Source organism: Bufo bufo, chromosome 3 (genome assembly GCF_905171765.1).
Source record: "Bufo bufo chromosome 3, aBufBuf1.1, whole genome shotgun sequence".
Lineage (NCBI taxonomy): Eukaryota > Metazoa > Chordata > Amphibia > Anura > Bufonidae > Bufo > Bufo bufo.
In genome coordinates this window covers 306,873,569-306,896,513 of record NC_053391.1, presented here as the reverse complement: position 1 = coordinate 306,896,513, position 22,945 = coordinate 306,873,569, and the positions used below count along the sequence as shown (strand labels likewise).

Below are 22,945 nucleotides of genomic sequence, written 5' to 3'. Positions count from 1 at the left end.
CTCAGAAAAATACAAGAAAGAGATCATACAGGGCCCTTGGAACAGTATATGGGCACTCAAAGCAATAAAGAAACAAAGACTGCTGAGGAGCATGGTGAGGTCTCTGATCAGAAAATGGACTGCCAGAATCAGAAGAACACCAAGATTTGTGTTACGCAAGCTGGCAGAACAATCAGAAAGCCAGCCTACCTCAAGAATTATATCTAACTTATAGAAGTTATTGAAGTGAATGGGGCTAGGCTGCAATACCAAGCACAAGATAAGTATGGTGCTGCAATTTATTCGCTGAGAGAAGGCCACACCGATACCTTGAGCGACAATGTCTTCTCAAACAGCTGATCAGCAGGGGCTCTGGGTGTGGGACCTCCCTGATCAGATAATGATGACCTATCCATTCCAGATGATAGGTCATCAGTATAAGTGAAGTGAGTCTTTTTTGTTTTATTATTCTGATTCTGAACTTTTTTCTTAGATTTTTTTTATCTGCTGAACAACCCCTTTAATACATCTGACTGTACCTCAGTGGTGCCCTAATGGCCAAGCTGTCAGTCCACCCCAAACAGAAGTTTTTACTTTATTGCATTTGGAACATACTGTAACTTGAAAGTTTTGTACTGAATGACTACAAGACATATGTTAATGCAATGAAATTTATTAAATGCTAGAAAGCCATACATTGGTGAATATAATAAAATATGTATGTAATTATGTCGAGGCACTACAGGAGATAACAGTATACTAATAAAGCTCAGAATACAAATGGTCCCATCATTAGTTAAAGGGGTTCAGTAAGTGGCATGTATTATGTAGAGAAAGTTAATACAAGGCACTTACTAATGTATTGTTATCATCCATATTGCCTCCTGGATAAATTTTTCTATCACATTATACACTACTTGTTTCCATGGTTACAGGACACCCTGCAATCCATCATTGGTGGTCGTGCTTGCACAATAGAGGAAAAAGTACTAGCCTATGTGACCCCCCATGGTCCAGGGCACCAGAGAGGCTGATGCTTTTTCCTACAGTGTACAAGCATGAGCACCACTAAGGGATTGCAGGGTGGTCATAACAATGGAAATGAGCAGTGTATAATGTGATGGGAAAATGATTCTATGCTATAAAAGAAGTCCCTATTCATGTAGTTTACAACAAGAAATAAATAAAGCGTACAATACTTTGGTCATATTGTGCTTATTAGGCTGACCGCACAAGCAGCAGATAATCACATAGGATTTAGAAGTAGCTTTTAGAGCAGAAGCAGTGTGTACTAGTATCTGTGTATTTACATGTAATCATCATATATGCCTCTTCTTACATTGTATGCACAGAACACATATGCATTGATAGTGATTAGCAGACTTGTTAATTGTCAAATATTATTTTGAGGCTTGATTAATGAAGAACTATTAGAGCTTAACATGTAGAGGTCCTTGTTAATATTATTTCTTCTCATCCGGTTTAGCTTAGCAGGTTTCTTCTGTATTACGACTATAGAGACTTGAAGGGAAATTCTTCACATAAACTTCACAAAGAGCAGGGAGGAGATGAGTGATATCAAGGTCCATGACAAGGAGAAGCCTGCAGTAAAACATGAAGAACATTTTGTCAGTAGTCGTTACTCCATTAGGTTAAGGTGACTATGCAGGATCTCCTTGCTTCAAAGTAGATTTTTTTATTTTCCAGAAAGGATCACGGGGAAAATTGGCAAGAGATCTTTATCTTTCTTCCATAATTTCTTTTTAGGACTGATTCACATCTGCATTTAACTGATCCGGCAGGCTATTCTGGCAGAGGAACAGTCAGCTGTGTTTTTTTGCGGTCCGCAAAACACGGATGGCGTCAGTTTGCATTCCTCAATTTGCAGAACGGCACAGACAGCCTTTAATATAACTGCCTATTTTTGACCGCAAAGCGCGGACAAGAATAGGACATGTAATATTTTTTTTGCGGACCACGGAACGGAGCAACGGATGCGGACCAAAACAACGGCCGTGTGCATGAGGCCTAAAATGTATGGAAATTTTCCTTAAGAAAAATTCTAGGCAGAACAAATTGAGAACTGCAGATTCTTAGAGCAACTGCGTAATGTTAATAATGCAGAGAAAAAGTGATCTGTGTTCTCTGAGCTTTCTTTAGAGAAATGCTAAATCAGATGAGAGATTGAAGAATAATAATAGTGCAGTGCCGGGGAGCAGCAAGGAAAAGGTATTACACATTTACTCTCCGAGTAAAGTTCACTTATTTCAATAAAATATACTTTCTTCGACTACTTTCACATATCATCCATCTAGATAATACACCTGGCAGAATCTGTTATGAACGGATCCAATTGCTATATCTTTAAAATAGCCACCATTAAAACCATTGTAAGTCAATGAATGGGTGCCGGATACATTTGATTTTGTGTCCGAGAAAACGCATCCGGCATAAAACACAATGTAAGTCAACGGTGCCAGACCACACCACATCGTGGACAGAAAAACGCTGCTTACAGTGCTTTTCTGTCCAGCATGGGAATGCAATTAAATGGAACGGAATGTATTCTGGTGCTCTCCGTTCAGTTTAGTTTTGTCCCCACTGATAATGAATGGGGACAAAACGGAAGTGTTTTCCGCCGGTATTGGGCCCTATTCTCTTCAATATATTTATTAATGATCTTGTAGAAGGCTTGCACAGTAAAATATCAATTTTCGCAGATGACACTAAACTGTGTAAAGTAATTAACACTGAAGAGGACAGTATACTACTACAGAGGGATCTGGATAGATTGCAGGCTTGGGCAGATAAGTGGCAGATGAGGTTTAACACTGATAAATGTAAAGTTATGCACATGGGAAGGAATAATGCAAGTCACCCGTACATACTAAATGGTAAAACACTCGGTAACACTGACATGGAAAAGGATCTAGGAATTTTAATAAACAGCAAACTAAGCTGCAAAAAACAGTGTCAGGCAGCTGCTGCCAAGGCCAATAAGATAATGGGTTGCATAAAAAGGGGCATAGATGCCCGTGATAAGAACATAGTCCTACCACTTTACAAATCGCTAGTCAGACCACACATGGAGTACTGTGTACAGTTCTGGGCTCCTGTAAACAAGGCAGACATAGCAGAGCTGGAGAGGGTCCAGAGGAGGGCAACTAAAGTAATAACTGGAATGGGGCAACTACAGTACCCTGAAAGATTATCAAAATTAGGGTTATTCACGTTAGAAAAAAGACGACTGAGGGGAGATCTAATTACTATGTATAAATATATCAGGGGTCAGTACAGAGATCTATCCCATCATCTATTTATCCCCAGGACTGTGACTATGACGAGGGGACATCCTCTGCGTCTGGAGGAAAGAAGGTTTGTACACAAACATAGAAGAGGATTCTTTACGGTAAGAGCAGTGAGACTATGGAACTCTCTGCCTGAGGAGGTGGTGATGGTGAGTACAATAAAGGAATTCAAGAGGGGCCTGGATGTATTTCTGGAGCGTAATAATATTACAGGCTTTAGCTACTAGAGAGGGGTCATTGATCCAGAGAGTTATTCTGATTGCCTGATTGGAGTCGGGAAGGAATTTTTTAATCCCCTAAAGTGAGGAAAATTGGCTTCTACCTTCACAGTTTTTTTTTGCCTTCCTCTGGATCAACTAGCAGGATAACAGGCCGAATTGGATGGACAAATGTCTTTTTTCGGCCTTATGTACTATGTTACTATGTTACTATCAAGATCCTTTCACGGATCTTAATACCGGAAAAGAAAAACGCATCTGTGAATGTAGCCTTAAGCTACCATAAGAAACCTATATTTGCAACATGACTGAAAAAAAAAGTAAAGTATGTGATAAAACAGATAACAAAACACAATTAATGAGTGGGATCTCACCTCAAGCATCTAAGCATATACAAAGAAGTAAGTATACTGTATAATAAAAATTAATATAATATATTTGGTCTGGAAAAAGCATATAAAGTCTAATTATATACTTACGATCAGTGGCTCCGGATATGGGGTTGCTTACTGTAAAAAGGAAGCAGAAAATGGTCCAGATTGATAAATATGATTTTAAAAAAGGGAGAAATTATTAGGCAACAGATTGAAAAGAAGAGCAAAGTAGTAGATGAAAAAATTTGATTTTTTTCCACACTGCATATATCTGGATACAGCTCAGGTAGTATAAGAATAATTTAAAACAAAAGGCATGCTATTTGTGTTTTGAATAGTTATGCTAAGTATTTCACTAGGATCTATTTCCTATGGGATGCTTTACAAGTAACCTTTTATATCTTAAAGGGATTATCCTATGATTAACCTAAGAAATATAATATATATATAAATGAAGATCTGGCTGGTGGCGGTTAGAATCTGCTCATTCAGCTCAGTAGCAGGATGTGCACATTACTATACAGATTGAACACTAGGGTGCCCTATTATAATGAGGTAAATGGAGCATTATTGTTACAGAAAGTAAATTACAAAGCTAGAAATATTTTTTTTTCATGCTAAATTACATTAAATAGGATTTATTATTGGGACACCTTTAACAACAAAGTTTGCTATGTAATTAAGAGGGGGGGTGCACATGTTTTGTTTAGATGGAGGGTAGGCCCTCCGAACAATATCCTCTGGTGAGGCCCAAGAAACCCCAGTTTGATGCCACAGAATAATGTTTAAAGCACATTTTACAGTGTATTGTGTCAGCACATATTACATCAGTAAAATAGAGAGATTTTACTTACTAGCATTGAGTTCCACAGTCAAAGTTTTCATGTTTGCTGGTGTGTTTGATTTACCAATTCTTTGAGTACAGCTCTATGCAATATAGAAAACATAGTATTTACTTGAGGAAAGCAGCTTTTAGCTATAAATAAAGTATCAGTGTAAAGTTTACATGGATGGTATTATATTTTAATATGAAAATCGGAAACACAACATGAGCTACATGTGGATTTGTCACAGATTTCCAAAAGGTGAAATCCACTGTGGAAATTCACAGGATAACTCAATGTGCTGTTGATGCAAAATGCTTCCACATAGATAATTTCTTCATGAATTTTTATGCAGTGGCTGGCTGAGATTTGGCAAAAATCTCATCCATAAAGCTGCTACTGTAAACATATGCACATGCAAATGCATATTTTCTGCCGGCTATTCCATGGCAGAAAACCTGCAGTTATATCCGTCCTGTGTTGACATATCCTTGAATGGTGCATTTGGTAGGTTTGCAAGAAGTAGAGGACAGATGAACTGCTGGATAAAAATTTAAGCAGGGCTCAGTAAAATATAGTAAATTTAATCCAGTAAGAAGAAGAAGAAGAACAGAATCTTGCCGGTCACCAATAATGCTTTCCTCTTAAACCCTAGCGACAAAATTCTGTTCCATTCTACTGGTGGCATGGCTCCAACTCCTCATTTCTGCTTCTTGGTATTGGATCAATTTTATTTTTGAAGGAAGAAGAAGCAGCTAGCAATATGTGGTATTCTCCACATTGCCTCATTAAAGTTGTGCCCGGTTACCATGAACAGTTAGGGCTTGTTCCCACGACCGTTGCCCCTCCGTGCCCGTGCTGTGGACCGCAATTTGCGGTCCGCAATGCATAGGCACCTACCGTGAGGCTGCCGCATGCGGATTTTAACCCCATTCAGTTGAACGGGGTCCGCGATCCGTCCATTCCGCAAAAAGATTTTTTGCGGTGTGGAGGCACGAAACAGAACCCATGGAAGCACTCCGTAGGGTTCCGTTCTGTGGTTCCGTTCCACACCGCATCTCCGGATTTGCGGACCCATTCAAATTAATGGGTCCGCATCCGTGATGCGGAAAGCACATGGCCGGTGCCCTGTGCATTTGGACCCGCCATATGGGGGCCACAATATGGCAATGGAGGGGCAACGGCCGTGTGCATGAGCCCTTAAGGTGAGCCTCCACTTGTCAGAGTTTGATATTGCGTTATTGCTATTGGTAATATTACCTATGGTGCGCTGTGTTATTATTTTATTTTCTCAAATACAGTAAACTAACCGAAGAACCTGGCTTCACACGGATATATTTTATCTATTTCATTTAATGTCTCTGTGTTGTTAAAATATATCGACAGTATCCCCCATAACAGTGAACTCTACAGCACCCTGCTACTTTAACAGTAAACTCCACAGTCCCCCACCCCTTAACACTGACCCCCCCACAGTGCCCCGCCACTTTAAAATGGGACCTCCACAGCAGCCCATCCCCTTAACTTTAACCTTCACAGCAGCCCGCCTCTTTAACAGTGAGTTTCACAGCACCCTAATCCCTTGACAGTGACCTCCTCAGGGGTCCGCCCTCTTAACAGTGATCTTCACAGTGCCCGCCCCTTTAACAGTGATCTCCACAGCGCCTGCCCCTTTAACAGTGACCTCCACAGTGCCCGCCCCTTTAACAGTGACCTTCACGATGCCCGCCCCTTTAACAGTGACCTCCAAAGTGCCCGTCCCTTTAACAGTGACCTCCACAGCGCCCGCCCCTTTAACAGTAACCTCCACAGTGCCCGTCTCTTTAACAGTGACCTCCATAGCGCCCTGCCCCTTTAATACTAGGGCTATACGACGACATGTGTCACCCGACATTTTTTCTCAACAACTTTTATAATGATAGGCTATGGTGTCACAATGCGTAATGCGACAAGCTGCGACTGCGACATGACAGTGGCAAAAAATCCATCCTAGCAGTGTAGTTGTGCCCTATGTGTCATGCGACTTATTGTCGTCCTGCAGCCCTAGCCTAAAGCTGACCTACAGCAGTGAAGACAAATGTCTGGGTTGTCATGGAAACCTGGAGTAAAACAGTGTGTATGGCAGTTGGGATTTGAAGAGAAAGACTTGCAGGCTTTTATTGGCTAATGCAGGTCATTTTTTGGGAATATATCAGGAACGGTAAATCCTAGAGAGCTGTGACTCAAAATAAAACCTTCCCGGACACCTGGTGTACCTCTGTGCCAAATTTAGTGAAGATCGGTTCAGTCGTTTGGTCGTGCTTAAAGAACAGACAGACGTCCAGACAGACAGACAGAAACTCATTTGTGTATATATAAGAGATAACAAGTCCAGAACAAAACCAAACAAGAATATTAAGATATAACTGTAGTTTCACAATGAACTGCCATTTGAGTCTACATGAGGGATTATACTATTTCTGGCAATTATATGACTTTTATTTGGCATTTTTTAGCAGTTGTTCACTGTGCAATCAGTTTTTTTTCCATTGCTGGTGGGCAAAGACTATCTGGAGAAATGTCTGCCCATACACAGGACATGGAGAAACAAGAGAAACTGCTCTGTAGCATACCTCCAGAAACAGCAGCAGTAATGGAGATATACTCCAGTACTGCTGCTGTTTCTGGAGGTGTGCTACAGTAGAAACAAGCTAGTTAGATGTGAATCCAGCAGTCAAATAAGACGTTAAGTCATTTACAAACAACCTACAGTCTCTCTGTCAGTCTCCCTGTCCTAGCCTGTCTCCAGCAGCCCCATTTCCTCCTGCTTTTCTCCCTCCCTTCTCCATAGTCCTCTGTTATCTGAGGCTTCAGTGATCAGGCAGTCTTCACTAACAAGGGATCTGAGCAGTGAATTAACAGTTACTGAAGAGGACAAAGGAACAGGAAAGGAACCTGATAAGAGGAGAAGGAAGTGTATTTATCTAATAAGATAAATTGAAAATTTGCCTGCATTGATAATTTATTTAAAAATGAAATGACAGTTACTTTAAAGATTTCATAAACTCATAATCGGGCCTTTATAAACCTGATTTCTGTCCTCTTTCTTTTTATTTTCAGATACTCTTTATAAGAGTGTGGGGAGAAAAGTAGTTAGAAATAGCGTTGAGCGTGAATATTCTTAAACCAAATTTTTATCACGAATATCGGCACTTCGAGAATTTTGAATATAGTGGTATAAATTAGAATATTAGTTTTTTTTTTTTTAACACAGTACACATCAGGTGATCATCCCTTCCTTCTTCTAGTTTGTGGGCCAATGAGAAGGCTTTGTCACAGCTTAGAAACATCCCTAGCAACCAATAGGAAAGTTGCCTACCCCTTACTATATAAGAACCTCCCCAGCAGCTATTTTCTAAAGTTTATTGCAGTTATGAGAGAGACAGCAGTGTCATTGCTGTGCTCTGTGCTTTGTGTTATTACATTAGACAGTTAACTTATATATGATACAGATAGTTAGGTGGAGATAGTCAGTGTAGGTTAGATTGATCTATAGTGTAGCTGATAGGTTCCAATGCAGGGTGTTAGGCAGTGTGATAGGTTCTGCTGTCCATACATACATGCTACAGACATAGTGCTGTGATGTCACAAGTTGCACGTATTACGAAAAATATGCACATCATTAATTGCCGAAAATTCGCAAGCATTAATATATTGGAGCACTCTATCTGCATATAAAGCTATTCTAATGTTCTGCCAACCATTTTCTCCAGTCCCAGGAAACTTATATCAGCTTGAAAAATGTAGCATAAGTGACCCACGCCGGTATTTCGCGCGCATTACACGAATAATACATTGCTGATTTTCGTAATTAAGAATATAATGTCAAATTCACGAATATATGACGAATATTCTACAAAATATTCGCGAAATATTGCAGTCGAATATTGCCCCTGCCGCTCATCACTACCGTAGTTACAAATCAGTTGCTGCTTGATTATAGAACCTACAACATGATAGATATGATAAAACAATTACAACATGTATCTTAATCTCTAGTAGCTAATCTTACAGGCGTTATTGACAGTTGTCTACATACTTATATCATCCCCACACACTGGTCATGATAGAAAACAAATGAGTTAATCTTTAAATTTTAGTATTGCTGTCACAGAGCTAAAAGCCAAGAAATGAAGTATTCTTACCGATAGACACTTAGAAGTGCAGATTGTAACATCTGCATAAAGCTGTACCAACTCTTGGTTAGTGATCTTGAAGACTTTCATTGTAAATCTTGCTTCAGAACCATTGCCATTATTAAGTATAGAAATGAGTTCACCATATTGAGGGTCTGGGCACCTAAACATAATGGATGTACATTAGATGGAAATAATCACCTTCTATTACATTGTAGCTTTCTTTACTCAGGGTTTACTCTTATTTGTTCAGTACTGCTCAATTCCTTTGTAAAATATGCACTGTATCAATGATATACAGTAGCTTTATATTTTAGGGATCAGCATAGCCAATTTGTCATTCTATAAAGACGGTACCATACCACCATACAGAAAATTAGATGCATATACTATGTATTATATGGACTGAAGGAACCACATTTTCTGGGTCTGTATCAAATCTAAGTTGCTATTAAAGGAATTATATTTAAAAGAGGATGGTGAAGAAAATTTAAATATAACAGGACATGACAAGTGTATGTGCAATGTCCTCACTGCAAAACATTGAAAGTATTAAAGGGGTTGTTTCACTTCAGCAAATGGCATTGGCCATCTAGAGAAAGTTAATACAAGCCTCTTACTAATGTATTGTTATTATCCATATTGCCTCCTTTGCTGGCTAGACTCATTTTTCCATCACCTTATACACTTCTTGTTATTATGGTTACGACCACCCTTCAATACAGCATCCATCCACAATAGGAAAATGCACAGGCCTATGGTCAGAGAGGCTGGCGCTTTTTTCTATAGTGTGCAAGCACGGCCACCGGTGCTGGATTGCAGGGTGGTCATATCCATGGAAATCAGGAGTGCATAATGTGATAGAAAAATGAATCCAGCCAGCATAAGAAGCAATATGGATAATAACAATGCATTAGTAAGTGACTTGTATTAACTACCTCTACATGATAAATGCAACTTCTTCAAATGAGACAACCCTTTTAATGTCACTGTATTTCATGTACCATGTCCCATGTTCTGTGTATGGAGAAGGAGCAAAGGGAGGTCTCTAGTGGCCAGGCAGAGGGGCACCACCTCTTCCTTTGGAAGTCTAGTGAGCTGCACTGCTGCAGACATGGGGACAGCTAGACAGCAGCATGGAGCAGAGATGCAAGGAATCTCCCTACACCCGGGATTACACGTTTCAAAAGTGACAGTTTATATGCCAGCCCTCAAGGGAAAGAAGTCTCACCAAGGGTTTAGTGGCCACACTAGGGGAGTGTAGAACATCTGGTCAGAGATCGGTAAACACAATTATTTCCAATCTACAGATATATCTCTGCATGTGGCAGGAGAGTGACAAACTTCTGGCTTCCCATCATATAAAACAGGACAGAAAGGATCCACTGTCCAGTTCCACTGAGGAATGAGGTTATGTAAGTATATCCAAAGAAAGAGATATTTCCCCTCTTAGGCCGGGAAAGGAATGATTATAATGTCTGGTTAAAAAAGGAAAGAGATTACCCCTCCAGAAACAGACTTGGGAATTGCATATGCCAACTGTGAAATCTGCATTTGATGTGAGCAGTGCCAGTGTGACTTATCCATTAACTGCTGCAGTACAATAAATTTACCTGGCCTCACCATTGACCCAAGCTTCAAGCCTCCGGCTCAAAACCTTCAACATGAAGGGCACCTCAACCGTTATTGGGCAGGAGGACCCCATAACTGGAGTGTACCCGAAGGGAAAAAAAAGGTGCTGCCTTCCACATCACCGCATGAGCCCAGACAGCATTAGAACCACGAGTGCTACTACTACTCCCATCTGGCCACACATGAACGCCCTTGTGGCACGCTGCATATGCAGCATTCCATTCTTCGATAAAAAATGTCTGTTTGTGACAAGGATCATATGACAAGATTATAACTCTGGTAGGAGTCAGGACTGGATGTTGTGAAGTGGCAATTATGACACAATTTCTCCTGTAGTAGATAGATGTAGTACACAAGATTTGTCTGCAGAGTAAACCCAAAATGCTTTATCATGTACTTCTACAGTGCAATTGTCAATGTCGATTTTGTACAATGCAGTATAGTTTGTGTATAATACTTAACAAAGAGAACATGTAATGGATCATCTCATTTTACAGAGAAAAGAAGAAAGAGCATACCCATCTGATCCACTGGTTAGGTTAAATACCAGCCCATTTTCTGGTGCACTTCCACCGGGGGTGGCATATAATCGTAGAACTTTAATGGAAAATGTATCTGCATTCAACTCTGGTATCCACACTCGAATATATACTGTACTTTCCACATATAATGTAGTTGTATCATCAGCCATAATGGTAAATCCTGGGTCTGTAAACACGGCCATAGTTACTGTCAATTGTCCATCTACTCCTGGAACTGTGATTTCTGTTTGTCTGAAAAATACACAAGAACATAAATAGTATTGAATAATAGTTATGAGCAATATCTACATCTATCTATCATGTTCCATTTAATTGCTATAGATTTTTAAGACATTAGGAAGGGAAGAACTTACGATAGTTTTGGCTTCAATGGTATGTTAAGTTGAACGTTATACTTCAAGGGGAAGATACAGCTAAGGCTGACAGAGGCATTATTTTTAGTTATGAGCTTAGGTGATTGATTACCATAAATGTGCAGGACATTGGTATAAACAACATGAGTTGAATTTACCTGAGAAGAAAAGGAAAAAAGCCATTGCATACATTCCATCTGTGTACGATATAACAATATCGGATAGACAATTAATGGCATTTAGCTTTCACTATACAGTTGAGCTTTATGGACATGCCTTTTAATAGAAGCTGAAATACTATACATTTCGCATGTACTTACAGTTACATTGTTGCCACATTTTGCCATGTTCAATGGATTGTGGAAGCCGACTTGAAATTCTTTGTTTACCAAGTAATTGCGACTTCCACATTCAGGACCAGTGTAGTTAGACAGTGACAAGCTGGTGGTATTAAACCGGTTCTTTTCCAGTTGGCATTTGGGAATGTAAATCACCATCTCTCCATTTGTGCACTGAACAGTCAGACATGGTGGTTTCACTATACAAGGTGACAGAATACTTAGACTTGATTCATGTCCATTCCAAATGCACACAGAATACTATCCTCATGTGTATGGGCTCATAGTAGAAAAGATTATTTAGATTCACTGATTATAAGTTCATTCATGAGCATTTTCTTTTATGGTCTTTTACATGTTTCTTATGTTAATATAACTATTTAGTAAGGACACTTAGTCTGAATGCTAGGAATAGTGAATTTGTAGCTAAGCCTCTACTGTGTGCAGGAGGCAATATAGCAGCCTGTAATATGGAGTCATGGCGGGGTCGTATCTTGCACTATGTGTATGGTGCCATACTACAGCCCTGGAGCAATGTGTATACATTACCTGTTTCATTGTATTTAGTAAGATCGCAGGTACAATTACCAGATCCCTCACAAAGCTGTTCATCTACAGCATGCACTACAGGAAGAAGGCGAAAAATATTATCATTGAAAAGCACGGATTTATGAAACTGAAGCTACCGCTAATACAGTAATTTGTTAGAATGAATAATCCCTCTCATGTAATCCGCCTTTTATTTTTCTTACCTGATAGAACAGTGCACAGTGCCAAAAGCAATGAAAGTAAAATCTTCATTCTGCCTGTAATAGAGAGAGGTAAATGAGAACTTTATGATTAGGACTCATTAGAAGATTTTGACATATTGATTCTACTTTCCAGTCCACCGAGGGTTAAAATGTATATCCAAATTCTTGCTAGTCTTCACACACATGCTGTACTTCGTCTAGGATATTCCATGGAAATCTTAGTCTCTGTTCGCACTGGCTTTACAGGTTTGTTTTTATTGGGACCACAATGGATTTGTTTTGTCTTGATGGATCCCATGGACTGTTTGATATTTCCTATATACTCTATATTCAATTTAAGGGTATTGAGAATATAAAAGACTTGTATTTTCTATTAATGAAGGACGTTCAAAATAAAGATAAAAGTGACTGGTTTATTGTAATAATCACCCCAGCCCTGAAAAAGCAAGTATAGTAAACTACATTTCTAATTCAATAAAAGTTTAGAGTGATGCTTTTTCTGACATATATATTGCATAAAATATATGATTAATATATTGGTGAAGTATCAAAACAGGTTCAAAAGAAAACGGACTTAGTCACAACCAATCAGATCGATCCTTTCATTTTTTAAAGGAGCCCTGAAAAATAAAAGGCACAATCTGATTGGTTGCTATGGGCAAATAAGCAAGTTTCGCTTTGCACCAGCTTTCATAATTCTCCCCTAATGTTTAATATTACTGCTATTCATAACATACTTTTCTATGATTTTATGATTTCTGTGCCTAAGGGGTACCCTGCACACTGAAGAATATTTTACATTGCAATACACGGGCACCGGCTGTGTGAATTCCATGCTGCAGATGCGGAGCCTTGAAAGGGTCCGTGATCCGCAGAATACGGCAAAAGATAAGATTTGTCCAATCTTTTATGGAGTGGAAGCATGGATTGGAAGCCCACAGAAATACTCGGAAGCCCTTCCTTGGGCTTTTAGGTCCGTACCTCTGCATCGCAAAAGATAGGTCATGCCCTATATTTTGCGTATTTTGCAGATCACAGACCAATTCAAGTTAATGGTTCTGCATCTGCAGCATGGAATTCACACAACCGATGCTCGTGCATTGTGGATGGCTATTTGCAGTCAGTGTAGAGCATATGGTCATGTGAATGAGCCCTAAAAGACCAGGAGTGCAGATATATAGTATGTGAGTGTATACAGTGATTTCCTGCAGATATATAAACCTCCTGACTCACACTGCCTATCTGTACTATCTGTGTAGTTTCCAGTGTAAGCAGGGGATGTAGCAAAAAGCGGACCCACAAAATACAGGTGACGTCCTTGTGACATTCGTGTTTTATCCATTTTTTTTTTTTTAAACCCATTGACTTCAATGGGTCCTTGGTCCACATTTTGCTGCTAAGTATAAGACATGTTGTATCTTTTTTCGGGAGGTTTGGATGATCTGTGTCCTTCTAACATCTGTATGTCCGTTCCGTGAGATAGATGTTCAAGGTAGAAGATGTCTTATATTTACCTGCAAAATGTGAACCACGGACCCATTGAAGTCAGGTCACAAAAGAAAATCGGATGCAACATGGCCGTCAACTGTATTTTACTGATCTGGGTTTTGCGGACCACAAAATGCATACGGTTACCCTTAGAGCTAATAGGACAGAGAGGGAAATGACAGGGCAGAGAGGTGGCGACCCTGCAATGGGAGGGGATAGCAGCTGTGTTACTAATCTATCATAGCTGCCATTACACAGAGCAGTGCAGTGTGGTAAGACTCTGCCCCCTCTGTCTCTGCAGAGCAAGGCATGATGGGAAATGTCGGATTTATTAGGAAAACCATATCTGAGGGGAGAAGGAATCAAGAGGGCTGACAACCCACAAATTACACATCAAATAAAACAGGTACTCTCAAGGCATACATAATAACCTCTATCTTATTCAATAATAATGGACTATCCTGCACTATATAGGCAAAGACTTCAAAAAAAATCCTGGAGTGCTTCTTTAAAGAAAATGTCCACTAACTATTACAGTGTAGTGCAAAGCCTTTACAATGTACGGTTAGAAAACAGATATTATTGGTTGTGTCTGTCCATGCAACAGTTTAATTACTGGCTTTCAAGCCTTTCCAGCTCCTTGTCACCCATCCTGTCCATTTTGGTCGAGAAGTTGGGAGGCCCTGTGACTACTATAGCCAGTCACTGACCTCAGCGGTCACATTTGCTAGAACGATGCTTCACTGCTAGTGACATGCCATTCTAGCACGTCATGGTACCTGACCAATTCCAGTTCAGTGGGAACTTGAAATTGATGGGTTTACTGTGAACTGGTTACTGTTTCTTTTTCTTAAGGCGCATTTTTGGCCACTGATTAAGTGTGCTTAGCAGTCAGCTAGCCCTTTAATATTTATCAGAGAAGCCTTAGAACAGAAACAAAAAAATTATTGTAGAGGACACTGAATAATAAAATAGAAAGTTCATTTAAGGGGAATCTGTCACCAGCGACCTCCCTATCGAACTGTTTGCATAGACACACAGCTGTGTTTCACCTGATTAGAATGCTGTATTTATTTTATTATTCCTTATATTTATTCCTATTATCTCAGGTTCCATTCCCGAGTTATGATACTTTTTCTTAATATGAAAATAAACCTTTGGTGCAATGACGGCATTGCCATTACACCCAAACCCTGCTCCTTTCTGTGGCCGGCCTCTCCCTGGCTGCTTAGCCACTACTTGGCCCTGTGTTTTCTGAACGCTTGTACTGTTATTTGTGATTCAAAATATATGCACTTGGCACCATAGCACTTTACAAAAAAAACGAAGTGCTATTTGAACATGCAAATACAATATTAATATTCATATATTTTACAATATTTATATAGAAAGGTACCTTGTCCACCAAGTTTCATTCATTAGCTATATAACAGTTGAACTAAACAAGTTAATAATAATAATATTCATCCTGGAAAATCTCTGCTACCATACAATAAACACATATCAGCTTGGTACTTTACCTTGATGATCAGATGATGCTGACAACCGTATAAGTTTTGAACTGTTTGGTGCTGCTTATGTATTGCTCGTCCTTATGCCTCTGGTGCAGCCTGAGGATGTGAGGTGACTGGGTGTGTATGCAGTGACAGAAGTGAATTGACCAAACCCTTTCACCAAACCCTTCTAAGTAATAATAACTCAGCTATTTTAGTTTGAGGCGATTTAAGCAAGAAATAGCATAACTCAAATACAATTTGCACATGCATGACGACAATAGCCAAACATGTTGCTGTGGGTCTTCAGGTCCAATGAAAAGTGGTTACTTTAAGTAAAATGTTTAATTCATCTTGTAAGATAGAAACATGGTCTGAATAACCCTTATAATTGAGAATTACATTTCCTGAAATATAGTTCGATTTGCATTTCTAATATGTATACATTTTATAATAAATGGGTAAAAATACCTATGTTGTAGATAAATGTCTACAACATCTTTTTAATGGCCATTTTCAGAACAATGACAGTCTATGGGTGTATTCACACTGTGATTACTACCCTTTAAAGGTCTTCTGTCACCCCCCAAACAGCAATTTTCATTTTTGGACTTAATGTATTTGCTAATGTATGCAGATTCCATATATACCATTCTTACCTCTGGCTGTGCTGTAATTTCAGTAAAAAATCTTACTTTTGTGATATGCAGATTTCTTCACTACCAGCAAGTTGGGTGGACTTGCTGGCAGCCGCCGCATCCTCGGTCTGAAAAAACGCCCCCCTCCTCCACTTGATTGACAGGGCCAGCGAGCGCTCTCATCCTCCAGCTGGCCCTGCCTGCAGCTCAAATCCCGCGCCTGCACCGTACCGGTCCTCATTCGGCGCAGGCGCTCTGAGAGAAGGACGCTCGCTTGGCTGCTCCTTCCTCAGTGCGCCTGCGCCGATGACGTCAGCCCTACACCCGGAAGTGAAGTCTAGCAGTTTTATTAGTCAGGCTTCTGGCATTAGTATACATATATTTAAGAGGTTTATGTATATTTTGTACCCTACACTTTTCCTTCTGAGCTGCCCTAGTCCCTCCTTCCATTTCTTTCCCAGTCCCATTACCTTGCCCCTGGTCTCTATCTGCACTATCTTACCATCCTATAAAGTAATTACACTCCCCCCAGTCCCTAGTTTAAACACTCTTCCAACCTTCTAGACATCTTCTTTCCCAACACAGCTGCCCCTTCCTCATTGAGGTGTAGCCCATCCCTACGATAGAGCCTGTAGCCGAGAGAGATGTCGGCTCAGTTCTCCAGGAACCCAAACCCCTCCTTCCTACACCAGTTCTTGAGCAACTTGTTAACCTCACTAATCTCCCGATGCCTTTCTTGTGTGGCTCGTGGTATCTCTAACTTTGTCATTGGTTCCGATATGGACCATGACTGCTGGATCTTCTCCAGACCCTCCCAGTAATCTGTCAACCCGATCCACGACGTGTCGAACTCGAGCGCCAGGAAGACAACACACCGTTCGACGATCCCGGTCTTTGTGACAGATCGCCCTATCTGTACCCCTAATTATTGAGTCTCCCACTACCAGCACCTGTCTGGCCTGCCCTGGTCCCCTGCTTACTGGAGCTGACATTCCCCTGACTGGCAGAGGAAGTGTCTGGCTGCAGCAGTGCTCTCCCTGAATTGACATCCCCCTCATCTGCCAACCGTGCAAACTTGTTGGGGTGTGTCAGATCAGGACTAGCCTCCCTGGCACTCTTCCCTCTACCCCACTTTCTAACTGTTACCCAGCTAGCTACCTCACTTTCTTAAGCCTCCTCGCTATCACCCTCCCCACATCTACACCATAGAGTGCTTGCTCAGTGAGCATCAAACTCTTTTCCAAATTGTCAACGCTTCTCAGTGTTGAAATTCGCCCAATTAGATACTTGATGTGAAATTCAAAATGGCCAATTTGCTCACATTTTGAACAAATATATGGCTGTTCCAGGACTAGTATAAATTAGACAAGATGTGCAATGGACAGCGCTGTCAATAATGGAACACATACTAAATGGGGATTACGCAAGAAAAGAGAAAAATACAATATAGTGCAGTGATAAGAATCTAACTTACTGTAGTCCCCTCCTAAATTCCTTAAATCTGAAGTCAAGTAATCTAAAGTCACACACTTATTACAAACACACACTCGAAATCAAACATGCGAACGCTCACAAACTCGCGTTGTTTGCCTGCTTGTATAAATGCAGCTCTCAAACCAGCCTTCTTTTTTTTCCTCTGGATTCAAAGGACTGAGCTGCCCTCAAGGCTGGCTATTTAAAGGGAACCTGTCAGCGGCAAAAACCACCCCAAACCGCCAGCAGTACCTTCACGTAGCCGGCAGTGTGTTTCTAATGATGATTTTCTTCCTGCAGTCAGATGCGGTAAAAGCAGGAAAAACATTATTTTATTCCCTGAGCGTGCTATTTTTGAATCACTCTTGAAGTCAAGCGAGCAGCGGCCTCCTTGCTTCAAGTCAAGGTAACCGCGCCCCCTTCCCTGCCCGTTCTCCTGTGACTGACAGCCGGCTGTTCCGCAAAGCCAGCCGGCTGTCGGGCATAAGAGCTGTCAGTCACAGGTAAGAGGCAGGGAAGGGGGCGGGGTTACCTTGACTTCAAGAGTGACTCGAAAATAGCGTGCTTAGGGGATAAAAGAAAGTTTTTTCATGCTTTTACCGCATCTGACTGCCGGAAGAAAATTATCTTTAGAAACATACTGCCGGCTACTTGAAGGTACTGCTGGCAGTTTGAGGTGGTTTTTGCCGCTGACAGTTTCCCTTTAACTTCTCCTAATCAGACAGCCACACTAGTGATGAGCGAGCATGCTCGGCCAAATACCGGTTCGGCTCAAGCATCGCTATGCTCGGCACATGGCAGTACTCGGCCGAGTACCGCATGTGCTCGAGCGCCATGCTCGAGTCTCCTCTCCGCACGTTTTGCGGCTGCTAAGCAGCCAATGAACGTGCAGATAAGTACTGCCATCACTGTAATGCCAGTAGCACCCGATGACATGTGCTCGGATAAGTCATAGTCAGGGAGAGTAGGAAGGGAAAGGCAGTGTAGGGAGCAAAATTTTCAGTTATTATTCGCAGAAAGCTTTTCAAAGACCCAAAAGTCATTTTAAGGACTACTGTGTGTGTGTGTGTGTGTGTGTGTGTTTTAGAGCAGCAATATATTTTTACCTGCACTAAATTGATCAGTCTCAGGGACATCCGTGCTGAGGAAGGGACAGATAGTGCAGAGAGAGAAATTTGCTGTTTTTACTATCAAAAGCTTTTCAAAGACCCCAAAGTCCTTTTAAGGACTACTGTGTGTGACAGCAGCAAGATACAATTTTTTAATACCTATTAGTGACATATACTGTACATCATCCGCAGACTGTGTCTTTTTGTGTAAATTCAAATAATCAGCACCGGGGGCGGAGCCTAACCGAGCGCCAAGACGGATGCCTAAGCTTTAGCTCCCGTCACACAGACCAGCTCCCAGCTATCTATTAAGCTTCAAAACCCATAAAAATGGTGAAGATCGGCAGAGACCGACCAAGAGATCGCCCGGATCCCAGTGGGGTTAAGAAGATAAGAAGACCCAGGTAGAGATGGCACAGTTCCTAAAAAAGAAACCGCTGATTCCTGCAGCGCCTGAAGCCAAGATGGCGCCGAGTCCTAAGCGGGCAGCGGGGACGGCAGCAGAGGCATTTGAATCGGATGGCGCTGCTGAAACCGATGATGAAGAAACACCAACAGACACAGCTACTTTCTCAAAGAGGTACCTTAAAAAGACTCTTAAGGGGGCTCTCGCCCCTGTCATGAAAGAGCTGGCAGACATAGAAGCTGAAATGCGACATATTGGCCACAGAGTCAAACAGCCCAGCTTTGGAGGAAAACATTGCGGCCCATAAAGCTGCTTTAGACACTGCTTTCGGTCTAATAGAAGATCAAGAAAAAAACTGTGGTCGAGGCTCACCTGGTCACGGTTTGAAATGGAGGCACGGATATTCGCCAGGAACTAGGCGATAATGAAAATGTAGGTAGAGGAGGAGATCCAGCTTCCAATCAACCGTATAAATGCTTTAATGAAAAAACTTGCTAAAATCCGGACATATACCTCAGGTCTACGCGTTTCAGATCAATAAATTCAGATCCTTACTCATGTCATGAGTAAGGATCTGAATCGCATAGACCTGATGTATATGTCCGGATTTTAGCACGTTTTTTCATTAAAGCATTTATACGGTTGATTGGAAGCTGGATCTCCTCCTTTACCTAAATAGAAGATCAAGAGAATAGAAGCCGCTGTAAGAATGTGAGGGTGAAAGGCTTACCTGAGGCTGTCCCTCATGATGACCTACCAGCGGCCATGTAGAACCTGTCCAGCAGAATACTGGGAGATGTTTCAGCTATTTCCCAAAAATGTATCAATTACTTCATAGAGAACCCCCCAGGGTCAAACACTTGGGAGGCCCATAAGGTTTTCATACGAGGTGAACTTATTAGCCTTGGAGCTAAACTCAAAAGGGAGCGTCAAAAAATACTAGACTCACTCTCAGGCACATGCAGATCTGATATCCCTGCGCCAACAACTGAAAGATCATTTGAATGTCCAATATGCTAAACAATACCAATACACCAAATACAAGTTCTACGCCTATGGGGATAGGGGCAACAAAATGATGTCTCACCTTATTAAAAAACAAAGAGATTTGGGGTATATTCACTCCATTACAACTAGCTTGGGTCAAAAGACTGCAGAAACAAAAGAAATTGCACGTGAGTTTGTGTCCTTTTACAGCCAACTGTATAATTAACCCAATAATACAGTAGCTGAGGGAGACTCACCTAAGTCGGTCGCAATAGACCGATTTCTGTCCAAACTCAAGCTACCTAATCTCTCCGATGAAGCGAGAGCTCAATTAGTATCACCAATTTTGTAGGAAGAAATTTCGGAAATCCTGAAGTCTATGCCTCTGGGGAAGGCCCCAGATGGCCTCCCTATAGGGTACTACAAAAAATTCTCCCCAATCATGACCCCTAGATTGACAGCCTGGTATAACGCACTCCTCTTAGGCGATATGCTCCCTAAACAGGCTCTCAATGCTACGATAACCATCTTACAAAAAGATGGGAAAGACCCCAGCTTATGTGCCTCATACCGTCCTATATCCTTGATAAACGTGGACGTTAAGATCTGGGCAAAAGTGTTAGCTAGTAGACCTCTAGTTCCTGGCCTGGTTCACCCTGAACAAACCGGGTTTGTTAAGGGTAGAAAAGGTAATCACAACTCTGTGCGGCTCATACATGCCATAAAGCATGCAGTGACACTGAGAAGGCCTTCGACAGAGTGTGCTGGGCTTATCTCCAGTCTGTCTTAAGCCAGTTTGGTATACCGAGTGCAATCATGTCCCTTTACAAACACCCTAGGATTAGGGTTAATGGTACACTGTCTGCTCCCTTTGAGATTTTGAATGGGACTAGGCAGGGGTGCCCCCTGTCCCCAACCTTGTTCCTACTAGTTATGGAAATGCTACTCTAAGCCATAAAAGAGCAAAAGCAAATCCAAGGTTTACAAGTGGGAGGAGTATGTCATCAAAATGCAGCATTTGCGGATGACCTGCTGATCCTGATCACCAATCCGAACACAGCATTCCATCACATATTAGAGTTATTCTGAGAATTTGGGACTGTTTCAAATTTTAAGGTGAACTACACAGTCAGAGGCCTTATATATATCGGCGCCCCCAGATTTAGTCAGGAAACTGAAAAAGACACTACCTTTCCAGTGGCAGTCGTCCAAACTGAAATACCTAGGCATATACTTGACTAGAGACATTTCAGATCTGTATAGAGAAAACTTTATTTTTTATGATTTTCTTCCTGCAGTCAGATGCGGTAAAAGCAGGAAAAACATTATTTTATCCCCTGAGCGTGCTATTTTTGAATCACTCTTGAAGTCAAGCGAGCAGCGGCCTCCTTGCTTCAAGTCAAGGTAACCGCGCCCCCTTCCCTGCCCGTTCTCCTGTGACTGACAGCCGGCTGTTCCGCAAAGCCAGCCGGCTGTCGGGCATAAGCGCTGTCAGTCACAGGTAAGAGGCAGGGAAGGGGGCGGGGTTACCTTGACTTCAAGAGTGACTCGAAAATAGCGTGCTTAGGGGATAAAAGAAAGTTTTTTCATGCTTTTACCGCATCTGACTGCCGGAAGAAAATCATCATTAGAAACATACTGCCGGCTACTTGAAGGTACTGCTGGCAGTTTGAGGTGGTTTATGCCGCTGACAGTTTCCCTTTAACTTCTCCTAATCAGACAGCCACACTAGTGATGAGCGAGCATGCTCGGCCAAATACCGGTTCGGCTCAAGCATCGCTATGCTCGGCACATGGCAGTACTCGGCCGAGTACCGCATGTGCTCGAGCGCCATGCTCGAGTCTCCTCTCCGCACGTTTTGCGGCTGCTAAGCAGCCAATGAACGTGCAGATAAGTACTGCCATCACTGTAATGCCAGTAGCACCCGATGACATGTGCTCGGATAAGTCATAGTCAGGGAGAGTAGGAAGGGAAAGGCAGTGTAGGGAGCAAAATTTTCAGTTATTATTCGCAGAAAGCTTTTCAAAGACCCAAAAGTCATTTTAAGGACTACTGTGTGTGTGTGTGTGTGTGTGTGTGTGTGTTTTAGAGCAGCAATATATTTTTACCTGCACTAAATTGATCAGTCTCAGGGACATCCGTGCTGAGGAAGGGACAGATAGTGCAGAGAGAGAAATTTGCTGTTTTTACTATCAAAAGCTTTTCAAAGACCCCAAAGTCCTTTTAAGGACTACTGTGTGTGACAGCAGCAAGATACAATTTTTTAATACCTATTAGTGACATATACTGTACATCATCCGCAGACTGTGTCTTTTTGTGTAAATTCAAATAATCAGCACCGGGGGCGGAGCCTAACCGAGCGCCAAGACGGATGCCTAAGCTTTAGCTCCCGTCACACAGACCAGCTCCCAGCTATCTATTAAGCTTCAAAACCCATAAAAATGGTGAAGATCGGCAGAGACCGACCAAGAGATCGCCCGGATCCCAGTGGGGTTAAGAAGATAAGAAGACCCAGGTAGAGATGGCACAGTTCCTAAAAAAGAAACCGCTGATTCCTGCAGCGCCTGAAGCCAAGATGGCGCCGAGTCCTAAGCGGGCAGCGGGGACGGCAGCAGAGGCATTTGAATCGGATGGCGCTGCTGAAACCGATGATGAAGAAACACCAACAGACACAGCTACTTTCTCAAAGAGGTACCTTAAAAAGACTCTTAAGGGGGCTCTCGCCCCTGTCATGAAAGAGCTGGCAGACATAGAAGCTGAAATGCAACATATTGGCCACAGAGTCAAACAGCCCAGCTTTGGAGGAAAACATTGCGGCCCATAAAGCTGCTTTAGACACTGCTTTCGGTCTAATAG

The 22,945-nt window shown here is 41.6% G+C and overlaps 1 protein-coding gene across 1 annotated transcript; it reads right to left on the bottom strand.

Moving 5' to 3' along the window:
* Positions 1-1,456: 1,456 nt before the first annotated feature.
* LOC120993764 (alpha-tectorin-like) lies at positions 1,457-12,544 on the bottom strand. Its single transcript, XM_040422235.1, has 10 exons — positions 12,496-12,544; positions 12,293-12,367; positions 11,726-11,943; positions 11,406-11,563; positions 11,168-11,283; positions 11,029-11,107; positions 8,888-9,041; positions 4,734-4,806; positions 3,985-4,014; positions 1,457-1,581 (listed from the first exon to the last, which is right to left on the bottom strand). Exons 1-10 carry the CDS (start codon positions 12,542-12,544, stop codon positions 1,517-1,519), a joined length of 1,017 nt encoding a protein of 338 aa, XP_040278169.1. The 3' UTR covers positions 1,457-1,516.
* Positions 12,545-22,945: the final 10,401 nt, after the last annotated feature.

What these genes read in the sequence shown, in the direction of transcription:
- LOC120993764 (XM_040422235.1), bottom strand. Translation starts at nt 12,544, where the DNA reads ATGAAGATTTTACTTTCATTGCTTTTGGCACTGTGCACTGTTCTATCA. An exon ending in GCACTTCTAAGTGTCTATCG is followed by an intron (nt 4,807 to 8,887) that starts GTAAGAATACTT and finishes TATATTGCATAG; the next exon opens with AGCTGTACTCAAAGAATTGG. An exon ending in GACTGTGGAACTCAATGCTA is followed by an intron (nt 4,015 to 4,733) that starts GTAAGTAAAATC and finishes TCCTTTTTACAG; the next exon opens with TAAGCAACCCCATATCCGGA.